The 12530-nt window shown below is 34.9% G+C and overlaps 1 protein-coding gene across 6 annotated transcripts in view; it reads left to right on the top strand.

Annotated features, from left to right (window-relative positions):
• ABCA5 (ATP binding cassette subfamily A member 5) overlaps window positions 1-12530 on the top strand; it is a gene marked incomplete at its 5' end in the record, with an annotated part of 70083 nt that overhangs the window by 6897 nt on the left and 50656 nt on the right. For 2 of the 6 annotated variants that reach the window (XM_082708411.1, XM_082708409.1), the window contains 4 exons: window positions 6351-6467; window positions 7511-7715; window positions 9616-9777; window positions 10651-10739. In XM_082708411.1, coding sequence (XP_082564537.1) covers window positions 6366-6467; window positions 7511-7715; window positions 9616-9777; window positions 10651-10739 — 558 coding nt within the window. Of the gene's footprint in view, window positions 1-3017; window positions 3591-4130; window positions 4232-5723; window positions 5835-6350; window positions 6468-7510; window positions 7716-9615; window positions 9778-10650; window positions 10740-12530 lie in introns of those variants that run through there. The other 4 variants (XM_082708414.1, XM_082708413.1, XM_082708412.1 and 1 more) reach the window with 4 other exon arrangements.

Here is a 12530-nt window from a genome sequence, read left to right as displayed (position 1 = left end):
TAAATAACTTGCCCAAAGTCTCAAGGCTAGTAAGTGGCAGAGGCTGGGTTCATATTTTTATTGGTTTGCCTCCAGAGGTCACACTTATGCTGCATTATTAGTTGTTGGGATTGTAGACTTTGTTGTTTCCTCTTGTTGGTATTGTTTTTATGTAAATGCTTACTGATTCCAGTTTATTTCAGCATGTGTCAAGATTCTGCTTGGATTTACTGTGGCCCATTATTTTTTCATTGTGTGTGTGCTGGGGCAGGAGAGAATAGTAGCAGCCTGCTGAAAGTTAGCAGCCACCTAAGTAAGGCCTTCACTGCCTCTCAGTTTAAATAGAAACATATATTCTTCCAAAGGGAAATAGATGAAGAGGTAAGATTGGGATTTTTACCTGATAAGTTAACCTCTTCTTAAAAAGGTATTATTTTAATTCAAAATAGAAATCTTTTTAAAGTGTTGAAGTCAAATGTAGATGGAGTATTTCCTTTCTGTAAATATTAAAACAGTAGTTAGCTCCGTTTATGTTTGCATTGATTTTGAATCTTTTTTGGTGGAGAGGGAGGACAGATGATAAATGAATCAACTTAGCTTCATATTGATGAGATTTTCTAGGCAATAAGTAGGACATATTCCCTGAGAGACCTAGGTACAACGTAATGCAGGACGATTGGACTAAGGAAAAGGACAAGGACCCAAAAATCTACCTAAAGGAATAGAGAAATCAGGAGCAGAAGGGAAACAGCATGAAAGCACATTTTGCTTATAGGGATTTTGTGCTTTGGAGGAAAGGACATAAAACCGAGAGTTGGATAGATACCAAATTACTGTGTGTTCTCTTCTATAGAGACATTACCCTGTTAATATTATTTTAAAGTAACTTGAAGAACTCTACATCATTCAGTGGTTCTCAACTTTTTATCTGCCCTTAGGCACTCCCAATAGTATCTGTGGAATTCTTTACTTAGTAGGGAGGGGAGGTAGACAAGTTTTTAACATTCCCCTTACCATGCTCACTTTGAAAATCACTCTTGACCTTATGAGTATTCCAACTATGGAGTTAAGGACTTTATAACATTATAAATTTATAACATTAGACTGTTATATTAGTTAAGTGGTTTTGGTTGTGAAGAACAGAATCTGATTCTTGCTAGCTTATGTGAAAATAAAATATATTGGGTGGATAATAGGGCATTTCACGCACCGTAAGAAAGAAAAACCAAGTTTTGGCACAGGAGGTGTCATACTTTAATGGAAAGCATAGTACCAAGAGTGCATGAACTTTCTTCTCTTTTCTTTTTTTTTTCCCTTTTAAGTAAGCTCTAGGCCTAACAGGGGCTCATCCCACTGAGCAACCAGGTGCCCCTGAATTTTCTTTCTTACTTGTTTCCATTAATATAACTGTTTACATGACTCTCAGTCTCCGGATCTTAGTTAAAAATTCCATACTTCCAAATTTGATTACAGATCAGGGGTAGTCGTAGAAGTGGTAGTGGTGGGGATGGCTATGGTTTGTGTGTCTCTTGGCATGGTGGGAAGATAGAGGGTGATGTGTTTTTGGAGTAGTGTTGGGGTCCAGAGCTGATGGCCAAGAAAGAATTCTTGAGATGTGTTCAATGCAAAAGGTGGTTCTGTTAAAGCATGGGGACAGGACCTCTGGGGGGGACCTGCAGCCCTGAGATCATAAGGGACAACTGATTATATACTTTGGGGTTGAGGGAAGTAAAGACAGAGGGAAGTTTCAAAAGGATTTTCCGGTGCTAAAGAAGACTCTCAGGATAGTGGAGGCGTGGCTGTTGTTAATCTGAGGTAGTTTTTCCCTCTACCAAGGCATTGATGTTAAGATAGTTGGGAGCTTTCTGGAGGAACATTATGCTCTGCCTGCCTCAAGTTGTTTGTCAGTGGGCTGCAGGTTATAAGGACATTTAATTTTATCTACATTTCCTTCTGCCTTTTTTTCTCCACATAGAGGGTAGAAGTAAGTTTTGCTGTAAAAAGCCCTGATTAGTGGTGGGGTAGGTCCAAGTGTTCACAAACGTCAGACAAGCCTGTTAAAGACAAAACGCTGAGTTCAGGGAGCAGTTCTCAAGGAAGAAAAATATTTGTGAGTCCATCAGCAACTATATCAGGAGCCTGTTTTCTAAAAATGAAGACTTACTTAAGCATGCAGCATTCAATTTGAATGAATAATTCATTGGTGCTCACTAAATCAATGTGTTTTGGCAGATAATGAGAATGTTCTTGTTGTACTTGTTAATGTTTCTGTTTGTGTTGTAGTAAATCATCCTTGAATGAGTGTATTTTTTCTTTTTTTGTTTGTTTCTTCTTTTTGGCCTAGAGATGATTATCAGTTATTTACAGAATCTAATATAACATTGAGACTGTTGGAAGAATTTATTTTTAACGTATCCTCTATTCTTGACTGCTTTACTAGTTCTGTTTTTAATTTACTTATTTTTTTTTAAAGATTTTATTTATTTATTTGACAGAGAGAAATTACAAGTACACTGAGAGGCAGGCAGAGAGAGAGAGAAGGAAGCAGGCTCCCTGCTGAGCAGAGAGCCCGATGCGGGACTCGATCCCAGGACCCTGAGATCATGACGTGAGCCGAAGGCAGCGGCTTAACCCACTGAGCCACCCAGGCGCCCCTTTAATTTACTTATTTAATCTTTTTTATATTATGTCTAATTGTACAATTTTTAAAAAGACTTTTTATTTATTTTTAAGTAATCTCTACACTGAGGGTAGGGCTTGGACTACCAACCTTGAGATCAAGAGTTGCATGTTTTTCTGACTGAGCCAGCCAGGTACTGCTGTAATTTTTTTAGTATGTGAGTAACACATATTGACAGGAAAATTGAGAAAATGGAAAAAAAGCACAAAGAAAGTAAAAGTTGTCTACAGTTCCATTGTTTAAAAAACCTCTCTTTGTGCACATAAAGAGGATACTTACTTAATCAAAACTTAATTTATATTTACCTTTTTGAGTAAGATGAACTGTCTCTAAAAAGTTGTCTGCTTTTTTTATCTAGGAGGAGATGGTCAGCCAGCTTGGAATGGATTGTTCTTGTTTTGGAGGGAAATCACACCAGTGGCCCCCATCAAATAGGTTTTAGATACAATAAGGCAACAATTAATGTTCTAGAAGATGGCCTAACAGGACTTTTTTGTTGTCGCTTTCAAGCTGCCCTCTCAGTACCCTTTGGTGTGTAGAAATTTTAGGTTATTGGAGTAAGCAAATGAAACCACAGAGATTGCGGTTGAGACTCTGGCCACTTCTCTTGAGTTCAGCTTTAATATAACCTCTTTGAAAAATTGAGATAGCTCCAACAGAGGTCCACTTGCAGAAGGAGCTCCAAGGACCTTCAAAGAGTACAGTTAGGCTGGAAGAGGGATACTGGACCTGTGACAGTGATTTAGGTCATACTATTTTTCTTTTTGCTTTTAAAGATTTTATTTATTTGAGGGAGAGCATGAACTAGGGAAGGGGCAGAGGGTCAGGCACACTGTGCATTGAGCAAGGAGCCAACCTTGGGGCTCAGTCCTAGGACCCTGAGGTCATGACTGGAGCTGAAGTCAGATGCTTAACTGGCTGAGCCACTCAGGTACCCTTTAGTCATACTGTTTAAAAAAAAATTTAACGCAAAATTTGTTCCCATCACTTCAAAGTAAAACCCCTTACTCAGTAAGCAGTTTCTCTTTATTCTCTCCCCAGCCTCTGGCAACCATTAATATCCATTTGATTTCATTTTTATGGCTTTATACATTCTAGAAATTCCATATAAACCGAATCCTATAATATTTGATCTTTGTGTCTGGCTTCTTTCACTTAGCATAATGTTTTGGAGGTTCATCCTTGTTGTAGCATATGTCAGTATTTAATTCCTTTTTATGATTGGATATTTAATTGTGTGTATATATCACAATTTGTTTATCCATTCATCTGTTTATGGACATTTGGGCTGTTTCTACCTTTGGCAAATATGAATAGGGCTGTTATGAACCAGTGTGAACATGCACTTGTTTGATTCCCAGTTTTCAGTATTTTGGGGTTCTTTTGGGTATATATCTAGAAATGGAATAGTGGGGAGATATGGTAGTTCTATGTTTAACTTTCTGGGGAGCTGACAAATTGTTTTCCTCAGCAGTTGAACCAGCACTCCACCAGCAGTGTAAGAGTTTCCAGTTTAACCACTGAGTTTCTTATGAGAAATCTGCTCTCCTTCAAGTCATTATTCCACTATAGGTAATGCATGGTTCTGTGACTGCTTTCAAGATTTTTCACTGTCTTTAATTTTTAATGGTTTGATTATGGTGTGTATGGATATGGATTTCCTTTGATTTATACTCTTTGGGATTCACTTCTTAGAACTTGTAGATTTTTATTTCTTGCCCCAAATATTTTTCATCATTAACACTCTTCTCTCCTTTCTGGAACTCTGATAATTTGAATGTCAGACCTTTGTTAATGTCCATAGTTCTCTAAGGCACTGTTAATTTTTTGAAAACCCATTTTCTTTCTGTGGTTCAGACTGGATGGATAGCACCTTTTAGTCTGTGAAGTTCACTGACTTTTTCTATTATCTCTGTTCTACAGTTGAGCCCATTCCATGGGTTTTAGTTATTTATCATTGTGTTTTCCAATTCGAAAGTTCCTTTTTTTTTTTTTTAAGATTTATTTATTTACTTGAGAGAGAGAGAGAGAGAGAGAGAATGAGAATGAGCAGGCAGAGCAGCAGAGGGAAAAGGAGAAGCAGACTCTCTGTTGAGCAGGGAGCCCCATGTAGGGCTAGCTAGATTCCAGGACCCTGGTATCATGACGTGAGCCAAAGGCAGATGCTTAACTGACTGAGCTGCCCAAGAACCCCTGTTCTGAAGTTTCTCTTTGGTGCTACTCTATGTCTTTTTTTTTTTTTTTTAAAGATTTTATTTATTTTATTTGACAGAGAGAGAGATCACAAGTAGGCAGAGAGGCAGGCAGAGACAGAGGGGGAAGCAGGCTCCCTGCCGAGCAGAGAGCCCGATGCGGGGCTCGATCCCAGGACCCTGAGATCATGACCCGAGCCGAAGGCAGCAGCCCAATCCACCGAGTCACCCAGGTGCCCCAGTGCTACTCTATGTCTTATTTCTTTGCTGAGGTTTTTAAATTTTTCATTGTTTTCAAGAATGCTTGCTGTTGTTTGCTGGAATACTTTTTAAATATCTATTTTTAAGTTTTTGTTTGAATATTTCAAAATTTGTCATCTTGGCATTGGCATCTGTTGATTTTTCTTTTCTTAATAGAGTTGCTATTTTCCACCCACTACTTCTGCTGAGTTATTTTGGATTGTGTGAGACTGGGTTTTGTTTTGATTGTATGGAAAGTGTTGATACTTAATTCTAGCATGCTGTCAACCTGGTTAGGTTCAGGTCACAGGTTTCAGCTGCATTCTTTGAGCTGTGTTTCTAATTTTGGTTTACTTTTCAAAAGCCCTTGTAGTGCCGTTTGGATCTGTCCTGTGTATGCCACCTTATAATCAGTCTGGATCTGGGCAGTAAGTAGGCTGTCTTTTAGTTCAGTTCCTCAGGTCTTTGGTACCCAGAATAGGATTAGATCCATGTGTGCCTGGCTTTGGGGTTACTTAGTCTAGGAGTTAATGAACAACTTTATTATGTTGCTTTCCTAAGCTCTTCTTTTGATTTGCACTCCCTACTACTTTCGAATTCCCTATGGCTTTCATTTCCATCACACAGCCAGAATGCTAGAGCTTATTTGCCCCATTGGGCTGCACACTTGTGCCACTGCATCCAGGACATCCAGAGCCCAGGGGCAGGTGAACACCTTGGGATTTGGCTGCACCCTATTTGAGGTATAGCGCCACTTACTGGTGAGGAAGCTTTCCTTGCTTCAGAGTTGGGGCTGCATTAAACTTTGATTACTGCAGTCTGACACTGCTATCATGTGATTGCTTGGAGAAAAGGGCATAAGAGAATGTAGGAAAGAAAGAAAGTTGGGTAGTTTCGCATTCTCTGTGAACAAACTTTCCTTTCTGAGTTCTCAAGCCAGAACTAGAGAGCTTTCGGAGCTTGGTTTCTCTGCCCCAGTGCCTACTTCCAGTGCATTTAGTTTGGGGTATGAAAAAAGAAAAAGTGGTGAGCTCACTATTGTGGGGATTTTGAATTCTAGTTACCTCTTGTTTCACATGCTACTGTTTAGTTTTCAAGGTCTTCAAATTGATGTTGCATGCATTCTGTCCAGATAGGAGAGACAGGTTGGAGTATGCTTAATTCCATCTAACCTGAGACTGAAAAAGCTATCTGTTTTGCTATTAAATGACATGCGCTTTATGTGTGGTTTCAGTTTTTTTCATCTACTCTTTTAACAGACTGATTCAGAAAACATGGCTACTGCAATTAGGGAGGTGGGAGTTTGGAGACAGACCAGAACACTCCTGCTGAAGAATTACCTAATCAAATGCAGGACTAAAAAAAGTAGTGTTCAGGTAAATTAAATAACTTTCTTATGCTTTATTGCCATTTTTGTACTGACATATTTCATCTTTAAGAAGATTTATTTTTCTGGGTACATTTTTATTATATTTTGATATCATTAGGTCTCTCTAATATGCTTAAGAAATAAAACTTGTGTCAGCACAGTGAAGTACCTACATTTCCTAAAGCTTTCTGAATGTTAAAAATTTTAATAATGATTTCTCAATTTAGTTGATTTCTGATATCAGTGCTTAAGTTTGAACTTTAGACATGCATTTCCAAGGTTTTATGGAGTTAAAAAATAATTCCACAGGAAACTTTGGAACTTTTCCACAGTTTATTCCCCGTGACTTCCCATCATTTGAACTCTGGACTGAATTACCCAAGATTACTAAAATTATGTCATGTATTTGTTTTCAACAATATACATTACTTTAAAAGATAAAAGAAAGTAATAACTCTGGCTAACCAGTTAATAATTCTAAAGGCTGAAAATATATTGTTCCTTTTCTGAAACCAGTAAAACAATTAAATAGGTGAAACAGTAAATAGTTCATCCCTATTAAAACTGATTATTCAGCTTAACAGAATATAGTTTTAATAGTAGACATTTAGGTATAATTAAAGCATGAGTTTTAAATTATATTTGAATAAAGATATTTTTATGGTGAGCCTTAATAGGGCTGTTTGGTAAGTTAATTTAAATAATGTTATATGTAAGTAAATTCATTATTATATTTTACATTTAGTCATCTGAGAACTTTAAATATTAGTGTTTATGTCATTTTAATTTATTATGTGACTTGAATTTTAAAATATTACAGTGAAGCTGAATATAAAGGAAAAATTATCTAATATTGCTGTTGGGTTAGGTGAGGTGCTCAATGTAATATTTCTTTCAGGATAGAATTGCTTTTACTTTTTGTGCTTAAGAAAGGATACCTAGATTCCTCCTGTTTTGTCCTTGGTATTACATTGTTTGCATAGATATCTTGATTATGTTTGGTGCCAGTGGTATATTTTGTAACCATCTTGTTTGTCTCCTTTATTATAGGAAATTCTTTTTCCATTATTTTTTTTATTTTGGTTAATATTAATTAGTATGATGCATCCGAATAAGAAATACGAAGAAGTGCCTGACATAGAACTTAACCCTATGGACAAATCTATTCTGTCTAACCTAATTCTGGGATATACTCCAGTGACTAATACTACAAGAAACATCATGCAAAAAGTTTCTACTGACCACCTTCCTGAGGGTATTGTGAACTTATATATGGATTCTATCTGTAACAGTATTTTTCTGCTTGATTTACTGAGTAAATTACACTCTTAACACTTAAAGATATGTCCCCTCACCGAAATGTAGTTTAATAAAAATGATTAAATCATTCAATCCTGCTGAAGCACGTTTTATAGGTCTTAACATTTTATATTTCTCAGACCATTTATAAAATAAGCGTCTTTATACAGGATAAAAGATTTGAAGGCATATTTCCTTTTGATTCTGACCCATATAATAAGCTGGAGGTATAAAGATTACAAAGCAGTAATCATTTCAGACTGTCATGGTTATTTATGGAGAAATATGGTGTAAACAGAAGTGGTGCTTACCTTTGGAGACGATGATTGTGGCTAAGTACCCAAGTCTATTTGTCTCAGTTTGTACTTCTCACAAGAAATAAACTGGAGAACAGTGTATATGATGTGATACTAATGAGCCTAAAGTTGTCTGTGAGAGAATACAAGACAAGAACTAGAGGAAGTGACAATTTATACTATGATGATTAATTTAATGAAATACTAAATTGTTGAAAATAACAGATTTACATGTTGCCTTATATAATCAGATAGTTTTAATTAACTTCTAGTATGTATCGTCATAGTCCTGGATAATGCATCACTGAATAGACAATGCTTATACAATCAGGAGCCAGATAACTTTCTCCTATTGGTTTCTTCTTGACTTACTACTATTTAATATCTTATTGGTATGTTTGTTGGTTTACCTGAGCATAAGTAGCATGGATAGCCATTAGCATTTATCATGTCACCTCAAAAAACTGATCAGAAATGTTGAGAACAAAATTCTTTGGTAGGTCTGACTTAGAGGAAAGCATATACACCAGAGAAACCCAAGTCAGTGTGTGTTAACTTAGATGCTAAAATAGTAGAAATATATACAGATACTTTTAAAAAGTTCTGTCTTTTTAACAACAGAACTGTGTGAAAGTGGTACACGCATCCAGATATGGCAACATGACTGGTAAGATGTTGAACTAACACCCTCTTTAGTCAGATCAATCTGTGTTCACCTTTAAGGTCCAGAAAATCATGACAATTAACACTGAGGTAATACTTTATAATTTACAGAGCATTTTTATCTTTGTAATTGCGTTTGTTCTTAACAACCAGTATAATCAGCTAGGTATTAAGGATGAGGATGCTGGAGTTTGGAGAATTCGTTTGCTTATCTCTGCTCACACAGTTAGTAAGTAACATAGTTAAGCACATAATCCTGTGTTCTTCCATTTCACCACATGTCCTGAAGCTTCTGTAGTGAACACTAGTTGCTTGTAAATAAAACTCTAAGAAAATATTTAAAAACTGGGATTATTTGATGTGAAAGGAATCTCAGTAGAGATTGTTTTCTCCATACATCTTCTAGGAAAGGAACAAGCAATATGGGGTTGAAATGGCAATTTTTTATTCAAAGGAGAGTTGTGTCTTAGTTACCAGAGTACATATTTGGTTTCTGAGAAGGATAATGGAATTTTCTTCTTTAGAAGAAATATTTGAAAATAAAATATCCATTCACTTACCAAGGAGTTACCTGTATGGTTTACTTTGAAATAGATAAGTGAACTGCAAATACTATATAATAAAGTATATGCTGGACTTCATCATATTAATAACTTTTATGTGTTACACAGACATATAATTTATGTACTTAGATGACAGCTGAGAAATAGTGTCTGAAATTGTACTGTTATTAATTATCATGTATATTTTTAGAATGGCTCTATTTTCTTGAAAGTTAGAGAATAAAACAGAAGTGCTTATAAAATACTATATTCACCAAATATCATGCTAAATTTGGCCTGTTTGATAGTAAACTTTTAATTTGTGAGATAACTTTATTGTTATAATATTTTACAGTCATAATTACTGAAGAATATGCAAATGAAAAAGAATTGTTAGTATCCAGTCTTTCTAAACCCAACAACTTTGTGGGTGTGGTTTTCAAAGACTTCATGTCCTATGAACTTCGTTTTTTTCCTGATATGATTCCAGTGTCTTCTATTTATATGGATTCAAGAGGTAAATAGCCCTGAACGATCTTGTAAATCAAGTAAATGCATGTCTTTCTGGCTTTAGTTCATATGCAAAATTTGATGGGGTCCAACATTGGCATTTTCAACTGTACTTTCTTGTTCAGAGAAGAAAACAGTCAAGTGTAGCATAAATATATATGTATAAACAAATATCTGTCTACATCTACATGTAATATGAAATATAATTTATATAACATCTATTTTAATGTTAATACATTTATATATCATCATTTATATTAATACATATGTATTATATAGTATATATAATATTATATAAAATATATAATACATTTATATATATCTTCATTACAGTAACAGCAAAATTTTATCTTGAATTATATGACTTTCTGAATCAGCATTTTTTCCTCCATGTAATTGTTTTTCACATGTGGTGTGCTACATGTCTTCAAAATTTCAAGGTCTTAGACCAATGAACTTTATTAGTTTTATGTTTCTATCATGGAAAACAACCTTCAATGCTTAAACCCCTAAAGAGATACTATCAAACACAAACATTTATTGAACAATGTTGAAGTCCCTTATGCTGAGTGTTGAATTTGTGACTTGATTCCAAAAGGCACTTAGAAAAAAAATTTTTTTCCTGTCCTCTTAACCTGGACTTGTCCTGGCATCTGGGTGTGCTTTGAATCTGATTAAGTCACTATAGAATGACTTACTTTGAAAAAGAAAAGTGACTTATTTTAAATAACATGTGCCATTCTCTGCCTTCAAAGGACAACTCCTTATTTTCTTCGGTCCTATGGAGATTAATTAATTATATTGCTTTAGCAACCCTCCATATAAAAGAAAGCACTTACATGTTGTGCAAATATTTCTTTTTCACATTTTGTCCCCATAGCTGGCTGTTCAACATCGTGTGAGGCTGCTCAGTACTGGACCTCAGGGTTCACAGTTTTACAAGCATCCATAGATGCAGCCATTATACAGGTAACTATGATGAAGGAGGTAAAATAAAGCCAAGCCATATATATATATATATATATATATATATATATATATATATATATATATTTTAAAGATTTGATTTATTTGAGAGAGAGAGAAAACCAAAGCATATTTTGACAATTATGCCCTAAGTCTTTATAGTTAGGAATTTGTTTATCTACTGTCAAATATACAGAATACATATTACAGATTCTTTAAGAAAAAAAGGTTAAGGAAGAAGCATGTTTTCTGATTAAATATTTTTCAGACCCCCACTTTTATTTGATGGTTTCTAAGCCCGTGAACTTAGCATTCCATGAATCTGTATTGTTGTATCTGTGTTGACCATAGATCATACTTATGAAAGATGTATATTTACAGACTTTTCCCTTGAATAAAAACAAGTTAAAGAAAGTGAGTATTTTTATTATGTTAATCATAGTAGTAGATTTCATTTTTTATGTAATAAAAATTTATCACTTATTTGCCAAGCATCATTTCTTTTCTTTCTTTCTTTTTTTTTTTTTAAAGATTTTCTTTCTTATTTTTTTTTAAGATTTTATTTATTTATTCATGAAAGACAGAGAGAGGCTGTACCAGAGGGAGAAGCATGCACCCTGTCGAGTAGGGAGCCTGATGTGGGGCCTGATTTCAGGACACTGGGATCATGACCTAAGCTGAAGGCAGACACTTAACTGACTAAGCCACCCAGACGCCTGCCAAGCATTGCTTCTAAGTGATATACTAATATGAACCCATTTAACTGTAGCAGCCATATGAGATTTGTGCCATTACTCTCTCCATTTTAAAAATGAAACTGAAGCCCAGGGAGATTAAGTGACTTTCCCAAATTCAGTTAATTAGTGGCAAAGCTAATTCAAACTCTGGCTTTTTGCCTCCCAACTTTGTGTTTGAATACTGTACTGCACTAGGACTAGGATTGTTACAATTATAATCAAAAGACATTTAGACCTTATCGAGTGCCTCACATTTTAGTATAAAAGAACAGGAGACCTTGAATAGGACACCTATCTCTGTTAGTTGTTAGACTGCTATATAGTAAACTGACTACAATCATAATACTTCATTTGACAAGGTTGTTGTATGAACCAACTGATAGGTATAGGATTGTCTTATAAACTCTTACAAGATGGTATAATTATTAATATTATCCAAATTCAATAATATAGAAGTTTAAGGTAAAGACAGTGAAATATAGGATCTATCGCATAAAAGTAGTGTAACACTTTTATACTACTTTTTTGTGTTTTGGCCAAAGACCTTAGCCATTCACAGCCTAGACCATACCGGATGGAAAAGCAGAGCACATATTACTTTAGACAAGGTAGAAGTATCATATGGCATAAAATTTTATAATTCTGTCTATACATGCTGCATATATAGATCTTAAAACAATAGAACATACCATTTAAAAAATTTTTTAAAAGAGAGTCTTCATGGTACTATAATCATTCCTTAATTCTCAATTTTATAAATGCGTATTTTTGTTAAGATGTATATATTGTCTGGTTAAGAAGATAATTGTTAAATTTTATTTTCTTTGACAATTTAGTATATGTGCTGCCGAAGCGAGCACATATTTTCTTTGACAATTTATTTCATCAAAATTTATAGACTTCCTTACTACAGACTTTATGGTATACTTCCAGAATGAATAAAAGCAATAATGTATGCTATATCATGATATTGTAGTCAGTTACTTTATTTCCGGTGTGGTTTTTGAGAATTGTATTTGTGATAGGTTTGTACCAAATTTGGGAGTGTAATTGTCAC

Source organism: Mustela nivalis (assembly GCF_964662115.1).
Source record: "Mustela nivalis genome assembly, chromosome: 17".
Lineage (NCBI taxonomy): Eukaryota > Metazoa > Chordata > Mammalia > Carnivora > Mustelidae > Mustela > Mustela nivalis.
This window is presented reverse-complemented; position numbering and strand designations above follow the sequence as displayed.